This window comes from Rosa rugosa, chromosome 5 (genome assembly GCF_958449725.1).
Source record: "Rosa rugosa chromosome 5, drRosRugo1.1, whole genome shotgun sequence".
Taxonomy (NCBI): domain Eukaryota; kingdom Viridiplantae; phylum Streptophyta; class Magnoliopsida; order Rosales; family Rosaceae; genus Rosa; species Rosa rugosa.
This window is the reverse complement of record NC_084824.1, coordinates 1,022,627-1,043,135: the sequence shown is the minus strand read 5'-3', so window position 1 is coordinate 1,043,135 and position 20,509 is coordinate 1,022,627. Positions and strand designations below refer to the sequence as shown.

Here is a 20,509-nt window from a genome sequence, read left to right as displayed (position 1 = left end):
TTCTTATCTTGCCGTGCCTTCACCCACATCGTCGCACGATCCAGTTTCTGTGAGGGGATTGACTCGGACTATAACAAATGAAAAATATATTAGAATTGGTAACCACAAGCTCTATTCACAAAGTTCAATAAGTATCATCCAAAAACTAACCAGTTCGGCTTCTAAGTTAGCATATCCTTTACGTGCCATACGATGAGGGTACCGATTTTCCTTTCTTTTTTCTATTTGTGCATCACGCAGTTCCTACAAACCAAAGCATACTTAGGCACTACATTGCATTGAACTTATACAAACCACCGATAAAATGAAACCAACATATGAACTAAGTTTCCAACAGCTAACAAACCTGGAATTTTGCTGAAATCCTGTCAGCGACAAAGATATCCCAATCAGCCTTCTTAACACATCGATAATCATCCGGTGGATTTTCAAGCAATTCAGGGGTATCCATATAAGGGATAATGTACTTGTTGGTCAATTTGCTTTTAAATTCCCTCCATTTATTTGCAGCAGAGGTAATCACCAGCTTCTTACATTCTTTAGGGATCACATATGCATCCTACGTATAAGAAAAAGAAGATTAGTTTACATCGGAAACAAGTGTGACTGAAAGTGATAAGGATTGCAATATGTTGTAAGATTTAGTTTAAATACCATAATAGATTCCCAGATTTTCTGTTTTTCCTCAGGGTCCACCTCTCTCCAATCACCAGTGACAATCGAGATCTTTGTACGTGCTAAGACCCCAATGTAAGACTGCATTTCTTTTGCAGCCTTACCATAAGGTTCCCCCTTATCATTAATCTGTATGGTTAGCTTTCTCCCTCTGATGAGTCGCCTTGTAATGCGATTCATTGTCACCATCCCTCGCCTTAGCAGCTTCAAACCACCAGTTGCATTAGGATCTTCGATATCATCACCAACCTCTATCTTATTAGACTTAGAACTATTTCCAGACTTGGTCTTTGATACAGATTTCTCTGATACAGCCTTTGTCTTCTTCTTCGGGGATCTAGTCTTCTTCTTAGTTTGGACAACCTTCTTCTTCGGGGACACCTCCTTCTTCTTAGCAGACACAACCCTCTTCTTTGGAGACAAAGCTTTAGGTGTGGTTGACGGCCCTGCATCCTTAGAGCTAGTTCTTTTCATTTGCACAGCTTTCATCCTCAAAGCTATCGCTTTAGCTGCTGCTGCTCTATTAGATGGCGCCATGATCTAAAACACAAAAGCACATAATCTGTTAGCCACATGATAGGCAACATGACATATATAGGATGCATCACTTACAATTAAAATGACATAATAGTGAAAATCAAACACTTAGGTAATCAAGTAACAACTTGAATCAGCATATATTCCATCAACTAACAAATTAAAGTACAACAGCTCAAAGCTACAAATGGAAATGCAGCCTATACTAATATGTATACATAAGCATCAAAATCCTAAACACCATGCTACTCCCATCAGACACGGGGCAAACTTTAATTGTCAACCCATATTCCTTCATCACCATCTCGCATATGAATGCTAGGTTGATGACCAACTACATCATCAAAGGTTTCAACTGATGGCATTGTCGGAATAAATGCTACTTGGTCCACTTCAGGGTCTTCGCATTCATCATTAGCCCCTTCGTAGTCTTTATCCGGGCACCTCACCACTACTGACCATTCAGCATCGAGGGGGTCTTCAATATAAAAAACTTGTTTCACATGCGTAGCTAAGACAAACGGATCATTTAAATGGCCTATCCTATTCAGTTTCACCAAAGTAAACCCAAGATCGTCTACTTTGACGCCCCTAGAACTCTCTACCCAATCGCATTTAAACAATGGTACCCTAAATTTGTAATAGTCAACCTCCCATATTGTTTTAATTACACCGTAGAAGTCCATATCATCAGTTCTGGGCTTTCGATCCTTTGCACTTGCAACTTGCATTGCATCGGCAAGTAAAAAAACACCACTGTTCTGAACTGATCTGACATTGTCCCGGGATTTGGTGTTGAAATCAACTCCACTGACATGGTATCCACTAAAGGTTGGCACTTCATGCCTTGGGCCGCCAGCCATCCACCTCATTGTTTCTGAAACATCATTGTCGGGAATACTCATTGCATTTGCAACCTGCTAATTGAATTATACATTAATAAAGTGCACTCATCAAATAATTAAACTCAAAACATTCAAAATCAACATATGAATAAGCATAACCCATATGAACTTACCCTTTCCTTTAACCAATCTCCAAATGTCGCATTCTGTTTTTCCCTCAACCACCTCTTGTTTTTCATGAACTTAGGGAAAGTTAACTCCAACAATTCCATATGCTCCCTAAGTACAAGGAAAAGAAAACTGATCAACAATCTAACTCAAATGAATATATATTATAGGTATTGATATTACAAAGAAAAAACAATAGCATTGAAAGTAATACGTACTTGAAGTATGGAATGGCATCTTCAGTGTTCCGTAATACACACAGGTGTGCAAGTTGTAACTCCTTTGCAGAAACGATCACCATGGTTGCGCCTGATAAAGGCTTGCATCCATTACACAGTCCAGATAAGCTTTTTGATGGAATTCCCACAGTGGTATCATCTTCACGGAGCATACGTTCTGAGCAAAACTCTATAGCCTCTTCAACAATATAATTCTCAGCAATACACCCCTCAGGAAAATGGCGACTTCTCACATACCCTTTGAACACTTTCATGTACCTCTCAAATGGGTACATCCATCGAAGAAACACCGGACCACATAACTCTACTTCTCTAACAAGATGAACTGTTAAATGAATCATTACATCGAAAAACGAAGGTGGGAAGAACTTTTCAAGCAAGCAAACTGTATCAATAAGGTCAGCTTGCATCTGTTGAAGTTTTGAAACATCTATCACCTTACTACAAATTGCCTTGAAGAATAGGCAGAACCGAATAATAGCATACCTAACTGGCTTTTCTAAAACTGATCTTAATGCCACAGGGAGAAGAATCTGCATAATAGTGTGGCAATCATGTGATTTAAGACCAACGAGTCTCAAATCTTCCATTGAAACCAGATTCCTTATGTTTGAGCAAAAGCGCACAGGAACCGTCATGTTGAAAAAGGAAGAGCATAATATTTTCTTCTCATCTAGCAGCAAGTTCCAACTCGCCAAAGGCAACTTTGCCCTTTTCGGACCAGGTGTAGGCTTCAAATCAGTTCTGATGCCCATATCAACCATGTCCAAACGAGAAGCAGCTCCATCCTTGGTCTTCCCGGGAATGTTCAATACGGTTCCAAGAATAGCATCGCAACAATTCTTCTCAATGTGCATCACATCGAGAATGTGTCTCACTGGAAGATGTTTCCAGTAATCAAGTTCAAAGAAAACCGATTTTTTTTTCCAGCAAGGTCTGTTTTTCGCTTCAACACCCTTGTGAGGGGGACAAGGTTTTTTTTTCCCAAATGGTATGTTCAGACCTTCAACTCTTGACAACATCTCCTCTCCACTTAATGGTGAAGGAGCGACATCTTCCTCTATGGTATTGTCAAAAGCTGCAGCCTGCCTTCGATATGGATGATGTCTTGGCAAAAATCTGCGATGTCTCATGAATGCCATTTTGTTACTATGCTTCAACCTGTATGGTCGGGTTTCATCAACACAAACTGGACAAGCATTGTATCCTTTGGTAATGCTGCCCGAGAGGTTCCCATATGCGGGAAAGTCGTTAATAGTCCAAAATAGGACTGCCTTCAGTTTGAAGGACTCTCCTCTAAGGGCATCATACACTTCAACCCCAACCCACAGTAGTTTCAAATCATCTATCAAAGGCTGCAAATAAACGTCAATATCATTTCCCGGCTGTTTGGGTCCAGATATTAACAATGTTAACATCATGTGCTTCCTCTTCATGCATAGCCAAGGAGGAAGGTTATATGTAACAAGAATAACAGGCCAGCAAGAGTATCGGCTACTTAATGAACTGTGGGGATTAAACCCATCTGAGGAAAGGGCTAGCCTAAGGTTCCTCGGTTCGCTACCAAATTCTGGCCACTTTGTGTCAACTAACTTCCAAGTCGGGGAATCTGCTGGATGCCTCATCATTCCATCTGTTTTCCTATCATTGGCATGCCAAGTCAAATCCTTAGCTGTCTTGGTCGATTGGAACATCCGTTTGAATCTTGGGATTGGTGGGAAGTACCACAAGACCTTCCCAGGCACCCCTTCCTTATTAGTATTATCTCTACCCAGTTTCCAACGTGATTCACCACAGGTTGGACAACTTGTTGCTTCTGCATGCTGCCCTCTATAAAGGATGCAATCATTTGGACAAGCATGAATCCTTTCATAGCCCATGCCCAATGCAGCAAGTGTTTTCTTAGCCTCATATACAGACCCAGGTACCTCATTCCCTTCAGGCAGCAACATGCCAATCATGATTAGCATGCCAGAATAACAAGAGTCTGTCATTCCGTGTTTTGCCTTCAAATTGAACGTTTGTATCAAACCATTTAACTTTGTAGTCTTAGTACAACCCGGATACAAAGGCTTATCTCCATCCTCTACAAACCTAAGAAACTCATTCGAGTCACTCGAAATCTCATCATCTTCATCCCCTATCCCAAAATCAGCACCCATATCTACTGTTTCGGATTCACCTAATATATCGGCATTCATGGCAGAAGGTTCTCCATGCCAACAGAAAATACCATTAAAGTATATATGGTCCTTGATCACTCCAACAGAAAATTCATCATTGTTACAACACTTCAAACAAGGACAGCATATTTTTGATATGTCGCGTGCATTTGCTAAAGCGAACTTAAGAAAGTCTTCAAGTCCTATCTTAAACTTCAATGATCTTCTATCAGCATGCATCCATGATTTATCCATCTTATATATAAACACATTATACAATTAGGAACTATATTATCACCTAGGATCAGAAAGCTTAAAAACGTACATATCACTATTAAACAACTTCACCACACACACACACACACACACATATATATATATATACACACACAGAGATACATGAAGCAACATTAATTCATAAACATACAGCAGAGCTTAATTAACATTCGAATGTAGCTACTCCATGACAAACATGAGCATCAATATAACAGAAAATTCCAATAACTCGTGAACCTAACTCTAGGAGAAAATAGTTCATTCCATGAAAAAAATTCAATTCTATAACACAAAATGAAACATTGTAACCAGAACTATAAAATTCCAAAAATTCATGTGCTTCTAGAACAGAAAGTTCACAAAAATAAAATGAAGAACGAACTATGTGATGATTATAAATGCTTACCTCAATTTGTTTAAGTCAGAGCTAAGCCAATCATCCGCTTCCAATGCTTGCCTAATGAGCCTAACTCCAAGCTTTCACTACATAGCACCCACAGCAAAAAAAAAAAAAAAAAAAAAAAAAACATGATCAGCAGTATGTAGTATAGAACAAGTTCAGATTGCACAAATAGAACACGACAAAAAATGATGGATGTAACAGAATAGCTTAAGGGAAAGATATATTTCTATTTCGATATGCGTATGAAAGGGAGAGCCAACTAGAAAGTGCTGAAAGTGCTTTTTTTATCAGAAAACAGAATGCTGAAGCATGCAAGTCTGCAAAATGATTTAAGTGCAAACCAAATGAAATGAAGTTCAACAATAACTGATGAAAGTGTATTTCATGAAATAACTTGAAAGGCAGTTCATCTATGTACTTTTACAATATGACTGCTTCATGAATTTGAATCAAATCCATTGTTCATGGTATTCAAGTAAAATTAGTTTGCACTCTGTCAATACTAAAACTTAAAAATCATAATCTCACATAATGAAAAACACTCAAGTCTCACCAAGAAAGATAAAATGTCGTGCTATAATCTTCAAGTTATACTGATTCATTCACTTCACCAATTAAAACTAAATTGGGTGAACCATGCATGCAGAAGGATGTTACGACAGAAAAGTAAACAAAAACTAACGATCAATTCCAGTTATTCAATAAAAGGTTCACTTACATTGGCTGCTTCAGCCCAGATCAAACAGTACATGGAAACAAACAGTAGCTTTTTCTCCTTCCTAACTGACTGCAAACTGCACAAAATTGATTGATTCCATTAGTCACTAACTCACTATCATCAATCACCATCATTTAATAAACAAGAAAATATCAATTTATCATCGGAAGAGTGAAGTAAGAAAGGATATATATGAAATCAGATCTAGAAGTCCATACTTGCTCCAAACTGGCTGAATGCACAAGTAGTTACACCACTTTATATAGTTGTCTAGGGACTTTAAAAATATATTTTGCACCGCAGCCTCATCCAATATCTGCGCAATACAAGGACACAAGTCACAATTTGTGATAAATAAATTAAATCTTACAACAACTCTTCAATAACACATGGCACTGTAATGAAATAACTAGAAACCTCATGAAGAGGTCCAATAAGTTCTTATGGAGACTGTTGAAGTAAAATAAGATGTGTACTTTTGTTTAACCACCTTTAACGATATGAATATCATATTAAGATAGAAATTTCATTTTATGTAAACCCCCACTGAGGCCAGCACGTCAAAGACAAACTTGTCCACAAAATTTCTTGTCTTTTCCAAATTATAAAGTGCAGTATTATCATGTCATGTGTCTGAAATACATGAAGAGCTTCTTATAGATATCACTTTCGCATAGGTACCAGACGAGTAGGTAGATATAATTCATTATATTCAAGTTTAAATGATGTATATGCCATTAAAATCATGGATAGCTAGCATCAAAAATAAGATTTACAAAAGATCCCCACCCCATCCTTTACTTCCAATAACACTAAACTCAAGACAAAACATATATTCATTGGCAACACAACAATGCCGCCCTATCATGTACTTCTCAGTTAACTATCTCAATTAGCATGGAATATTGATGAGAGACTTACAGGTTCAGTTTCTTCAGGAATGCGAGGACGAGTTCAAGGTCAGCAGAGCCTCGGGGCTGTCGGAGGAGGAAGTCGAGAAGCGCCGGGCGGTGTACGGATGGAACGAACTGGAGAAGCACGAGGATTAGTCGATCCTGAAGCTCCTGATGGATCAGCTCAGCGACACGCTCGTCTGGGTTCTATTGTTCGCGGCGGTTCTCTCCTTCGTTCTCACATGGTACCGATCTGTTGGTCGTCTGATCTGGGTTGGTCGTCTGAGATCGGAGATCGCTCTGATCTGGGTTGTTCGTCTGAGATCGGGGATCGTTCTGATCTGGGTTGGTCATCTGAGATCGGAGATCGCTCTGATCTGTTGGTCGTCTGGGATCGGAGATCGCTCTGATCTGTTGACGATTTGGGGTCTAGCTCTGATCTGGGTTCGCTCCAATCTGTTGCTCAATTGGGTTCTAGGTCGACTGCTGGAGAAGAAGGGTTCTAGGTCGACTGCTCGAGGAGAAGAAAAGAGGCGTCTATTTTTTTAACTAAGTGTTATTAGAGAACGTACTATGCCAAAAAATGCTTTAGACCATACCCCTCAGACGACAGAAGAGGTTTTTTCTGTTGTCTGATTTTTTTGAGCGTCTTCAGACGACAGTTTTAACTATTTCTGTTGTCTAAATAGTATCAAAATCAATACTAGATCAATTTTTTCAAGTTTGTTGTAATTTAGAAAACTCAGACAACAGAATTCTGTTGTCTGAGTAAATGAAGAAATTATTTCTTCTTGTGTGGACAAAAACCTTTTTTTGGCTGAACTAAAACTTATCTATCTTTTAATAGACCTAGACCCGGCCCAGTGCTTTCCCACACTTGGTGAAAAAAAATCAGAAAACTCATTTTCCATCTCCCAAACCTAGCAGCACCTCTTCTTCGATGCTCTTCCACCCTCGTTGGTCTCTCATATCAGTCTACAAACCAACAACCAAAGCCGGGTCAAGTCAAGTTCTTCAAGGAAATAGAAATTGAAGCACCGAGATGAGAGAAGACAGTACGAAGAGAGAGAAAGTAGATCTGGTTTCTCAATTCTCCATCTTCTACCTCCGAGCATCATCCGGCGACATCGCCACTACCAATGGACTCTTCGGCCTCCAATTAGTTGACCCAGGCTGCGTCATCCAACGATATCGAAAGTCAGCACCACATGTTTCCGACTGCGAGTCCGGATCTACACCCAACAGAGATCACAGAATCGGGAGCGATTTGGGGATTTAGGGTTTCGAAATCGAAAGCGTCGTCGTTTTCGAAATGGCGTTGGGCAAGGTGAAGGAGCTCATCTCGTCCAATCCGGTAGTCATCTTCAGGTTCTCTCTACCTCTTCATCTTCTTCTGTGTGTCTATATATATAGAATTGTCGATCGTTTTGAACCAATTTGGAAATTTGACAATGAGATTTTGTTTCGCAGCAACAAGCTTTGTCCTTACTGTGTTTGCGTGAAGTAGCTCTTCGTTCTAAAATTGGGAGTCCAGTACAAGGCCATTGAATTGGACCAAGAGAGTCAGTACCCACTCTTCTCCTTTCAAATTCGTATACTCATTATTCTTATATATTTGTATACCGTATATCTGTACATGTATCTACTTATATATGTATAGTTGGTGAAAATCTTGATTAATGTTTTTGAGTTTGTGATGCAGTGTCTGTCTATATATGCTTCAAACTAAGGTGATGTAACTAGACTTGGATTTTGGTTTCGGTCTCAGTTGGTTTACTTGGATTTTGGTTTCGGTCTCAATTGATAGAGTGTACCAATTGGTGGAATTCTTCCTGAAGCAGGGCAATAGAATGGTGTATTTCGGTGATATGAACTGGTTCCCACTCCTCAAGCGATCCAAGACTGTAAGCTCCTTTTTCCTTCATTTCATCTTTAGTGATTTTTACTATTCAATTTTGGCTTTTGATTCTCGCATATGTGGTTGTTGATTGTCATACACTGAGTTAGAGAGACAGACAGAGAGCTGGTCTCAGAGAGAGAAGACCACCGGTTTGATGGTAGAAACTTTAGTAATGGACAAAAACATAGTGTTGTAGTTTTGGGTAGTTCAGGAGAAATTAGAGTGGTTTGAAATAATAGGGAGGTGAAGAGAGCCTCTGGAAAGAGATCTCAAGGAACTACGACTTTTGGAAATGGTGAAATCTATTCGTCTTTTTAGGTCATGTCATTCAACCATAAAGTGAGTTGTTCACAAGATTTTCATAAAAGTTACAAGTAATAGCCTAGGTAAACTGTGGGATTGTCTTAGGTGCAGTAAGTAAAGAAGATAGCAAGGGGAATTCTCCCCTTAAAAGAGGTTTGTCAAGTTTAGTCAATGTGACTTCTTCATTCTTAGGGTGGGAGGATACCCTTCCCTTGATAAGCCTTAGAAGACACTAAGCTAATCATGGAGTGTTATCTCCAAGAGATTCAATTGGTTGTATGTACTGATATCTTTGCTTTACCTAGCGGCTTAAGAGAATATTAACTGGATTGTTATCTACAATTATCCATTGATGTTTATTTGGAAAAAGTATACTAGTGGAGACTGTATAGTGACAAATAGGACTGGGCTACAATATTATGATAAATTTGAGGCATTGTGCTATTATTTGTGTATGGACTTGAAATTGTTCTTCGATGTTGCACTTCTCTCTGCTTTGGGGGCACTATTTTCTTCTCTACATTCTCTTTTTAGACTTAATTTTAGCTGCTGGTTCTTTCTATGCTTTTTTTTTTCTGAAGTAGTTTTTGGCCATTGGGTGAGGGATCTTGGTATTATGTGTAAACTTCTTGTTTAGCGTACTCTTACTTGGGTTGACACTTCTGGTATCAAAGGGAAAAAAGTTTGGTTTTCATTTGCTTTTTCTGTTACTGCATATACTGGTTTTGAATATTTTCTGCTGATTTTAACAGGTTTTTGATCTTCACCGGCACAATATCGATCATATCACTATTCCATCTAGCCGTGGTCCTCAATTTGGTGTTCTTCAACGTATTGATGATGTAAGCCTATGGAATCAAGGCTAGCAGTAGACTAACCTTTTTCATACTGTTAAGTAAAAACCAATCTTGCATTAAAGATTCATAATTTTGTGACTCGTATGCATTTCTAGTGGATCATAAATTCATAATGTACAACTATGCATCCAATGTTCTTGTAGTACATTCAAATTACCATTTTTGTTGGGCAAGTATCTTTCACTTCATTCAATTACTACAGTATCCTAGTTATTATGTCAGTGTCCTATTTATTATGTCAATGTGTGGAATTATTATATCAATTATGTTCATGAGATCCAGTAAATCAATTGGACTATTTACTTAATACTTTATCACTCTCTCTCCAAAAAAAAAAAAAATTCTGGTATTTTTTGCTTTTTGATAACTCAAGTTTCATAACTCTCAAATATTACCTAAGCTAATCATGGAGTGTTATCTCCAGAAATCCCTTGTTTGTTTCTGGTAAGATCTTGTCCCTCGCCCTCCGCCGTTTCTCTTTCTAGGATTTCTGTTTTCTTTTTCTTCTTTTCTGGCAATCTTTCTAGGATTTTTCTTCAGTTTAGTATACTTTTTTCCCCTATGTGCAGGTCTGCTTAAAGAAGCTTTCTGGATAAAATGGTGAAGCTGTTTATCTTCGCAGATATCCGTAATTTCCTTAATGTAAGTCTTTTGGCCATAAGGGCCAAGCTCTTTATCTTTTCAATCTTCTCCATTTTTTTTTTCTAATTTTAGGTAGGAAAGCTTAGTTGTTTCTATTTTCCCACATGTTGAATACTTAATGAGCATATATTATTGGCCTTTGAATATTAGCTTGCATCTTTCATATAGACTTTGTTCTTTGATATGATGTATTTTAAATACTTAGCCTTCTGTCTTTTTCATCAGGTGGCTAGTGGATGATGATGTTGTACAAGATTATGATTACCAAGGTTGTTTGGTTCTTTTATACTGAAAAGTAATTCTCTCTCAACCCTGTCCTTTTGGTGTCAAGTTCAAGCTCTTTTCTAACTCTTGTTTTGGGTGATTAACTCTTGTTTTGTTTCCTTTTTCCTATAACTGAGTTGGCCTTTTTTGTTATATATTTCCTAAAAGTCATTCGTTGTTTCTTTCCATTTGTGAATGTACAGATGGTTTCAACAATGAAGAAGTCGATCTTTGATGAACAAACTAACAAGGCCTTAAGGAAATTGCAAAAGAATGCTCAAAAGAAGAGAAGGCATCATGATGTGGTTCGAGCTGAATGGGCAAATCATGTTATACAGTTCTAACTTTGGTTCTGTTTAAGGTAGATGAGTAGCACTTAGAACTGCTTTTGTGCATTTATATACAACTGATGGAAAGTGTTGATGAACTTAAATTATGCATGCAGTTGCTCTGTCTAGCTACTCTTTCTTTACCTTATAGGTTTTTGACTTGATGCACTAGGTAAATGATCGAGATAAGATGGTTTTTTGGTTCTCTCGATCATAATGTAACTATTGGCTAGGTTTAGAGTTGGAACTATGGATTGTATTTTGGATGATGTTGATGCAATTAATGAAACGTAGCCATCATTTTCAATGCTGATTTTAGTCCAATTTTATGGTTTTGATGATTGTAAATGACTGAAGTTGAAATGGTTGAAAGGCAACAGATATATGAAGGTTTATGTTATATCAAGAAAATACAACACAATTTATGTTGTATCAAGAAAATAGAAACAACATAAACAAATGATCATCTGTTGTTTCTACCAAGTTCAAACAACAGAAAAGTAGAGTTCAAAGAGCTCTCAGACAACAGAAAAAGGTGGTTGATATGTTGTTTCTACCAAGTTCAAACAACAGAAAAGTAGAGTTCAAAGAGCTCTCAGACAACAGAAGAAGGTGATTGATATGTTGTTTCTACCACGTTCAAACAACAGAAAAGTAGAGTTCAAATAGCTCTTAGACAACAGAAGTAGGTGTTGATATGTTGTTTCTACCACGTTCAGACAACAGAAGTAGGTGGTTAATATGTTGTTTCTACCAACTTCAAACAACAGAATTATGTTGTTGCATACGAAATCAGTCAACATATAACTGTCGTTGTTCTTCAAATCAGACGACAGAAGCATCAACTAAGCTTAATATTAGTTCAATCAAACGACAGAAACAACAAAAACTCCGTCATCTTACATTAACTACATCGACAGTTATTTTTGAATCCGTTGATGAAGTGAATTTCCAACAACATTAATATGTAGTTGTATGGTGTTTCAGACGACAGAACTTAAACTGAATCTGTCGTCTGAGTAGCTTATAAACGACGGAGAATATCTGTCGTCTGAATGGCTTAGAGACGGCAGCCACTTAGACAACAGATTTTTACTTCATCAGACGACAGATATGGTCTGTCGTCTGAAGCATTTTTTGGCATAGTTAACTCGGGGTATCTAGCGCTAGGTCATTTAGTTCAGCCAGTTTTTTTTAACCAAGTTTTAGTTCAGCCAAAAATGTTTTTTTGTCCAGACAAGGAGAAATAATTTCTCCCTTTACTCAGACAACAGAATCTGTTGTCTGAATTTTCTAAATTATAACAAACTTGAAAAAGTTGAATTGGTGTTGATTTTGATACCATTTAGACGACATAAATAGTTAAATCTGTTGTCTGAAGACGTTCAAAAAAATCAGACAACAGAAAAAACGTCTTCTGTCGTCTGAGTGGTATGGTCTGAAGCATTTTTTGGCATAGTGCATCAAGACTCAAAATCCGTCTCATGAGAATCTTCCAGGTTATGGGTATCGTTGGGGGACGCCTCAACGTCAAAATCTATTCCTGAGAATATAGAGCTCTTTGAAAATTACACTAGTGTACATGAGACGTGGGATAGAAACTCCATCATAATTGATGATGTGGTTGCGCATTTCGTTGCGCATGAGTTTGTTGAGTCCGATGATATCGAACCACGCTCCGTTGATGAATGAATGCCAACGTAGAGAAATTTGGCCTAAATGGAAAGATGCGATCTAGGTTAAGTTGGATTCTCTAACGAAGAGAAAGATTTTTTAGCCTGTGATGCCAACACCTCCTAACATAAACCCTATTGACTAATGGGTCTTCGTTAGAAAGCGTGATGAGAAAAGGAGATGGCAATCTCGCCTTATAGCGCAAGGCTTTTCACAAAACGCTCTAGAATCAATTACGATGAGATATATTCTCTTGTAATGGATGTCATTGCACTCCACTACCCTGTCGGTTTGGTAGTTTCTGAATAACTGATCATCCAGCTTACGAATGTGGTCACTACGTATCTCTATGGGGATCTAAATACAGATTATATATGAAGGTTCATGGTGGACTTCATTTACCCAAGTCAAGTGGCTCTAGACCACGGAGCGCATTTGCAATAAGGTTGAAACGCTCACTAAAGTGACTACTTGATTGGGAAGGGATATGGCCACTCGTTTTCATAACAAGTTTCGGATTCTATCGCGGTTCATGTTGGACATGATCTTCATTGGAAGCCCTTATAGAGTTAAGGGAAACCGCTGAACACTTGAAATCCGAGTTTGAGATGAAGGATTTTGGGAGAACATGATTATGTCTCGGTTTGGAACTTGAGCATCGTGTTGATAGATGCTTAGGCATTTTGACAAGGTCAAGCCTCCAAGCACCCCCATGATAGTCCGTAGTCTTGATCCTAAAAAGGATCTTCTTCATCCAAAGGATGATGACGAAGATGTGCTAGAGGCAGGAGTGCCTTACTTAAGTATAATAGGCGCATTATTGTACTTAGCTCAATGCACAACATCGGACATCTCATTTGCAGTAAATTTGTTAGCTAAGATATAGCTCTGCGCCAACGCGACGCCATTGGATTGGTGTAAAAGATATATTTCGGTACTTGAGATGTAGGATTGATATGGGCTTGTTCTATCCCTACAGAGAGACGATGGATTCAGACCTATCACACACAGGGAACGCTGCCAACACTGGCCTGCGTCTGCTATCCCCATCCCAAAAAGACATGTGTTTTGAAAGGTTTTGCTGATGGTGGGTATCTCTCTGACCCACACAAAAGTCTTCCCAAACTGGTTAAGTGTTCACCATGGGTAAAGACTATGATATCTGGGAGGTCTACAGAACAGACCCTAGTCGCTATAGCTTCGAACAATGCATAGATCATTGCTCTTTACGAAGTGGTTCGTGAATGTATATGGATTGGATCCATAATTATGCATGTTCGAAAAATTGTGGTTTGAAGTCTACCACAGATAAGCCTACGAGTATTTAGGATAATGCTGCTTGTTTTGAACAAATGAAGCAAGGCTACATCAAAAGCGACAACACCAAGGATAATCAGCAACAACAGACTCTCCTCAAGATCAAAGTGAACTAGGTTCGATTTGAGGACAGTGTGGCAGACTTGCTCACTAAGTCATTGCCTAAATTCCACTTTCGGGAAACATGTTGGTAGCATCATTTGCGGAAGTTATCCGAACTCCCATGACCGTAGTCATCAGGGGGAGATGCAGACATTAGGGGGAGATGTCAACATGTATGGTCTCGAAACGTGAAGAGTGTGTTGTGCTATTTTTCCCCTTCGACCGAGGTTATTTTTGTCCCACTGAGTTTTTGTTACTCGGCAATGTTTTTAATGAGGCAACGAGAGGAACACCACGTTTAGGAGACACAAGGGGGAGTGTTCAAGTAAATCCAGAATATGTGTTTGGCCCAAACTCTAGGTTACTTGACCTAGTTGTAATAGGGTTTTGAATTTGAGATATTCTCGGAGATATTCATAGATATCCGATTAATTGTACGATTATCTTTCCTTGTACAACTCTGATTCTATGTCTTGTAATCCTCTATATAAAGAGGCCTCTATTATCAATGAAATCACTACTCAATTCTCTCCCAATTTCAGTTTTCCTTATACAAATATATATATATATATATACACACAATTTTAGTGCTCTAAGTGCATGTGAAATAAAATCGCATATCGAAACATGTTAAACAACTTTGTTAATATTATCTTTTCTTGAAAACATATTCTCATGTATCATAAGCTCATCATGCATAGATCATGATTTTTAGGAAGTGTTCCAATTAACAAAACACTAAAACCACAAACAATTTTTTTTTTTTTTTTAATGAATTTTATTGTTTTTTGGCTTGAAAAATCGTAAAATAAAGTTTGTGCCATGATTTTTTAGTTTTATCAATTCAATAAATGTTTAAATATCATTCTTTAAGGGTGAATTTTTTTTTGTCTTTTTGGGGAGTGGAGTCCTTGTTATGATCCCCAATATCTTTGTGTTATCTTTCTTTTTTTTTTTTTTTTTGGTGACCTTAGCTCAGCTAAGGGAGAAAAAACTGAATTAAGTAATAACAGAAATTTGCATAGGGGGGGACGTAAAACCTAAACCCCGTACACTAGTACTACAATGATAAAAACAGTGAGGATAATCCTCGTAGAGAACATCCTGAATAATAGCAGGAGTCTCATCTACCCAAACATCATCAATGACAAACATGCTAGCAAGGTGTGCAAGTCTAAGTGCAACTCCGTTTGCTTCCCGGTAGATATGTCGAATTTTAACTGACTGAAAACCACGCAGGTAATCCTTACAGTCATCTAAAACCCGACCAATCTCCGACAAATTCTTCTCCCCACTTTGGAGAGCCGCAACTAAAAGGGTGGAGTCACTTTCAATATCAATTTCAGACCATCCTTGGTGAATACCAAGAAGAAGACCAGCTCTACACGCCTCAGCTTCCATATTCAGAGCTGAGTGTGCATGTACAAAAGGTCTAGCAATAGCCGCAATGCCCCTACCCAAATCATCTCTAACAACCACTCCAATGCCTCCACTACCACTTTCCGTTCTGAAGGCCCCTTTAATATTAATTTTCAATCTACCCGCTGGGGGGTTCTCCCACTTTGTAATCGATCTCTTCTTCTGCTTTCCCCTTTTGGGTTGAACCTGCTGGAAATCTTGTAGCTGCTTAACACTCCGTTGAATCAAATGCATGGGTTGGAAAGTACTATTCCTCCAAAGAATATTATTTCTCTCTGTCCAAATGGACCAAAGAGAAATAAAAAATACATCCACAAGCTCAGTAGGTAGTACGTCCATCATATCAAAAAGCCACTCATTCAACATTTGTGATGGGTGCTCTTTTGCTTTCAACTTTAAGGGGCCCAATAACCAAAAGCAATGCAAAGCTTTACAGTTTTTAAACACATGAATATCAGTCTCATCACCATGACCACACATCTTTCTTTTCTAAAGGTAGAATGGTAGATTTTCATTGCTGCTAGCTGTAACCCCCTACCCTTTTCCATTCTCTGTACGTGTACGATTCTGTAATGCTTTAAGTAGTTCATAATCATGTTCTAGGTTTATAACCATGTTCTCATTAGGTACATGTCTCTTAACTTTTTTTTTTTATCAAGAAGAAACTTCATTAATAATGAACTGGTTACATGTCTCTTAACTTTCTTGGATATTTTTGTTAATGTTTCCCCTTTTTACCATAAACTATTGGCATCTTAAATTCTATCATTCACAAATGTGAGCATAGAATACCAGTATTACGTACATTAGTTGATTCAGAAGCATGTGTGAGAAGACCATGCTGCCCATTCCATGATTGAGCAAACTTGGCAAAATGAGTCAGCACAGTACGTACTTGCCATGACTATACCCAGCTCCTCGATCTGTCTTTTTTACCTCTAGTTTTCTCGATCTTTCTGATGACTCGGCTAGCTTCAGTGCGATCTATATAAGGGCTGGTAAGCTTGCATTGTAATCTCATCACATCCTCAACACACTCATACGTACACACCCACATAGCTGGATAAGATTCATAAGAAGAAGAAGCAGAGAAGATATGGAGAGTTTCATGCGTGTGTTTTCGACTTTCTTCGTCGCGCTCTTGCTTCTGGTGGCTACAGCTGGTATTATTATCATCTATATCCTTCTGAGATTTGCGTGTTACACTTTTGATCTTACTTTCGGTATGTACAGAAACTTGTAGTTTGAATACTATTATGTGTGTTTGAAATGCAGGGATAGGACCAAATGTAATGGTTGCTGAGGCTAGAACTTGTGAGAGTCAGAGCCTCAAGTACGAGGGAATGTGCTTGAGAGAGAGCCACTGTGCATCTGTTTGCCAAACTGAGGGGTACAGTGGAGGCGACTGCCACGGTCTCTATAGCATATGTGTCTGTACCAAAGATTGTCAATGAGTAATTATTAGTATTACTGTATTAGTTGTCACTCTCGGCTAGCTATATTGGCCGGAGAGTACTGATCCATCGGTCAGTCGACGTACCATACCTAAGTGTTTAGAATAAATGGTGTTTGTATCTTGAGTTTTTAGTTTGGTGATCTATGGAACAGGGATTTATGTATGATTGTAATGCCGCACATTTATGTTGCAGTTTTTTTCTTCTTAAGATTTTTCGTCTTAGCAGATATCAAGTGTATGCATTGATCATTCGTTTTGGCAATATGAAGAAACAACTACTAATAACGATACTAAATGTGCTTCACATCATAATAAGAGTCAATTGTAAAACAAAATATAGACATGTTTATGGATGATATAATGTGATCCTCAGAGTTATCACAAAAGTTTCGGAGGTCCTCTGCGAAATAAAAAAAAAAAAGGTCTATTAACATCAAATATAAGAAATTCATCATCAATTGTAGTTTTATTTGTTATAAGCATATCATCATTATAAAAGGTTTGGAATTGGATGCTTGTGGTTGAGGTGAAGCTAGCTATTGAATTTCGGATCATGAGACAATTGGAGATAGCTTGAATCACTCCAAGGTGGAGATTGTTGGAAAAGTGTGGCTTAGATAAAAGCCCTTTGAAATCTCACATTAATTAGAAAGGTGAAGAGTCATCCTCAGGTTATAATAAGAAATAGTACCAGAATTACTAATGCCGAGGCCTTTTGTATTAAAACCTCATACTCATTCTTTACCAGGTGGCTAAAGTGGGGGGAGTATCGGCATTATTGAATCCGTGTGTAGGACTCATTTGCCACTTCCGCACAGCACTCATACACACCCACATAGCTAGATAAGAAGAAGAAGAAAAGATATGGAAGGTTTCATGCGTTTGTTTTCGACTTTCTTCGTCGGTCTCCTGCTTCTGGTGGCTACAGCTGGTATTATTATTATTATCTATATCCTTCTGAGATTTGCGTGTTACTATTTTGATCTTACTTTCGATATGTACATAGGCTTATAGTTTGAGTTAATACTAATGTGTGTTTGAAATGCAGGGATAGGGCCAAATGTAATGGTTGCTGAGGCCAGAAAATGTGAGAGTCAGAGCCACAAGTTCGAGGGAATTTGCTTGAAACAGAGCAATTGTGCATCTATTTGCAAAACTGAGGGTTACAGTGGAGGCAACTGCCGCGGTTTTCGCCGCAGATGCTTCTGCACCAAAGATTGTTAATGTGTAATGTACTACTAATCGCTCTCGGCTAGCTATATCTGTTGGAAGGATGCATGTATCGGCCGGAGGAAACTGGTCGTATGTCAGACGTCGACGTACCGTACCTACGTGTTTAGAATAAGTGGTGTTGTGCCTTCTTGTGTTATAAATTTGGTGATCTATATATGTAACTTGGATTTATGTATGATCGTAATCCCACACATTTATATTGCAGTTTTTTCTTCTTAAGGTCTTTCGTTTTAGCAGATATTTTGTGTATGCATCGATCCTTCGTTTTAGCAAATATGAAGAAACAATTACTAACAACGATACTAAATGTGCTTCAAATCACAATAAGAGCTGACTGTACAACAAAATATAAACATGTTTATAGACGATGTTGATGTGGTTCTCATAGCCACCTCAAAAATTTCAGAAGTCCTTTGCGAAATATTAAAAAAATAGTGTATTAACATCAATTATAAGAAACTCATCATCAAGTGCAGTTGATTTGTTATAATCATATCATCATTATAAAACATAAAAATATCAAAATATCATCATTTCGCATAAAATGATCTTTCGTAATTAGTTTTATTTTTGGATCAGCCCAAGAAGTCAAGAACAAAGATAGATGTCCCTATGGTCCCTCTTTGAAACCCATTTTTTGGTCAAAACAAGTGAATGACTAACCCATATTAATGGATCCAGATCCTCCATCGAAGCAAGGACCCTTACCATTCGACCCGGAACTGCTTAACCTAACGACGTCGTTCACGTCACCTTCCCCATTAACACTTCGTCTTGCCAGAAACCAAAGAAAACAGTCCGACAAATCCAACTCTTTCCGGCGAAGCAAACTGTCTATTCGGACGCCGGTTGGTTCTCTTTAGCTATGAATCAGAAGTTCGGCGGAGGGAAGCTGCCGACCGGCACTCCGTCGCTGGCTTGGTCCAGCGTCGTCGTCGTCGTCTCACTTCTCGCCGGAGCCTCCGTCGTCCACAATCTCTACAAGCCCGATCTTGTACACTCACACTTTCTCTCTTTCTCACTATTTATACTTCTTTTTGTGTTCACAAATTTCATTATGAATTAGTGCACATAAGGTGTTCGATGAAATGCCTGACTCAACTTGCAACAAAGAATGTTCGATGAAATTTGTCGAGTCGTTTATAATAATGATGGGTTTTTATGTTTCGCTTTGTGTGCAGACATTGCCTCCTGTCGATGGTGTTAATGTGACCAAGGAGAAGGAACCGGAGAAGAAAGAATGAAACTGCTTCCTTCGAGTTTTTTCTGCTATGCCAATCGGCTGTGTTTTGAGTTGTAATCGCTTCATGAATATTCCTCTTTCGCATTTGTTAGTTTGATTACAATAACTTTGTTGCTGCAAGTTGGAGAGAAACTTCCATGGAAGTACTAAGTCGTATCATTTGTATAATTCACAAGGTCAGCTAATATACACTATAAGAACAAGTAAAATATGATTGCAAAAAATGTTGACAGCTTCAGAGCTTTCCCAAATAACAAGAAATGGCACAATCTGAGTATGAATTACAGCTAAAACTGTGTGAGGTGGATGCTTAAGCACACTTTTAGGACATTGTATCTAGTCAAATGAGATAGACAAGAGTGGCATTCAAATGTTCAGGTATGGGTTGATCTTTCCTATGAGGTAGCTGTTGCTTTTTGTGGTTTAATTCTTCGTTTTCGGATTAATTTACTCGTAAAAATGCTATGAGCAAGAACAAAACGTGGGCTGCTATCATCAACCCGTCTAGACCAAGAATTTACCTACTCTTTATTCTGTCTTTAAGTATATGAAACCCAAATGCATGCATGGTGCAGAACTGCAGAAGCTATTTTCATTGCCTTCAATTACAGTTAGAGACTTTAATTACAATAAGACAGAGACTATCCAGGTCTATTTGTAATATTTGTATATGATTACCTTTCATATTCGATTTGACAGCATTACTTTATCCAAACAAGAATTGTCAGAGGATAACACGTGTAAAAAATGAAGACTTTTTGCCAACCAAAACCAACCGGAGAAGAAAGAATGAAGCTGCTTAATTCCTTTGAGTTTTCCTGCTATCCCAATCGGCTGTGTTTTGAGTTGTTATC

At 38.3% G+C, this 20,509-nt stretch overlaps 4 protein-coding genes and 3 long non-coding RNA genes across 7 annotated transcripts in view; 4 read left to right on the top strand and 3 right to left on the bottom strand.

The window, feature by feature from the left end:
* The window catches only part of LOC133709051 (uncharacterized), a 3,727-nt gene extending 2,515 nt beyond the window's left edge, over nt 1-1,212 (bottom strand). The window contains exons 1-3 of the mRNA XM_062134655.1: nt 655-1,212; nt 347-559; nt 151-243 (exon numbers count right to left, since the gene is read on the bottom strand). Coding sequence (XP_061990639.1) covers nt 151-243; nt 347-559; nt 655-1,212 — 864 coding nt within the window. The remainder of the gene's footprint in view (nt 1-150; nt 244-346; nt 560-654) is intronic.
* Nucleotides 1,213-1,484: 272 nt separating this feature from the next.
* On the bottom strand, nt 1,485-4,881 carry LOC133709050 (uncharacterized). The gene is made up of 3 exons (XM_062134654.1): nt 2,444-4,881; nt 2,231-2,336; nt 1,485-2,129 (listed from the first exon to the last, which is right to left on the bottom strand). Exons 1-3 carry the CDS (start codon nt 4,879-4,881, stop codon nt 1,485-1,487), a joined length of 3,189 nt encoding a protein of 1,062 aa, XP_061990638.1.
* Nucleotides 4,882-7,890: 3,009 nt separating this feature from the next.
* Nucleotides 7,891-8,823, top strand: LOC133708578 (uncharacterized). The gene is made up of 3 exons (XR_009845901.1): nt 7,891-8,478; nt 8,619-8,646; nt 8,758-8,823. It is a non-coding gene; the product is annotated as an uncharacterized LOC133708578 (long non-coding RNA).
* A 1,720-nt stretch (nt 8,824-10,543) lies between these two features.
* Nucleotides 10,544-11,510, top strand: LOC133708503 (uncharacterized). The gene is made up of 3 exons (XR_009845858.1): nt 10,544-10,618; nt 10,844-10,913; nt 11,086-11,510. It is a non-coding gene; the product is annotated as an uncharacterized LOC133708503 (long non-coding RNA).
* A 3,793-nt stretch (nt 11,511-15,303) lies between these two features.
* On the bottom strand, nt 15,304-16,203 carry LOC133709048 (uncharacterized). Its single transcript, XM_062134652.1, has one exon. The coding sequence runs from the start codon at nt 16,201-16,203 to the stop codon at nt 15,304-15,306; it is 900 nt and encodes a 299-aa protein (XP_061990636.1).
* Nucleotides 16,204-17,878: 1,675 nt separating this feature from the next.
* Nucleotides 17,879-18,635, top strand: LOC133709569 (defensin Ec-AMP-D1-like). Its single transcript, XM_062135351.1, has 2 exons — nt 17,879-18,110; nt 18,228-18,635. Exons 1-2 carry the CDS (start codon nt 18,044-18,046, stop codon nt 18,401-18,403), a joined length of 243 nt encoding a protein of 80 aa, XP_061991335.1. The 5' UTR covers nt 17,879-18,043; the 3' UTR covers nt 18,404-18,635.
* A 344-nt stretch (nt 18,636-18,979) lies between these two features.
* Nucleotides 18,980-19,869, top strand: LOC133712027 (uncharacterized). The gene is made up of 2 exons (XR_009847109.1): nt 18,980-19,406; nt 19,594-19,869. It is a non-coding gene; the product is annotated as an uncharacterized LOC133712027 (long non-coding RNA).
* The last annotated feature ends 640 nt before the right edge of the window (nt 19,870-20,509 follow it).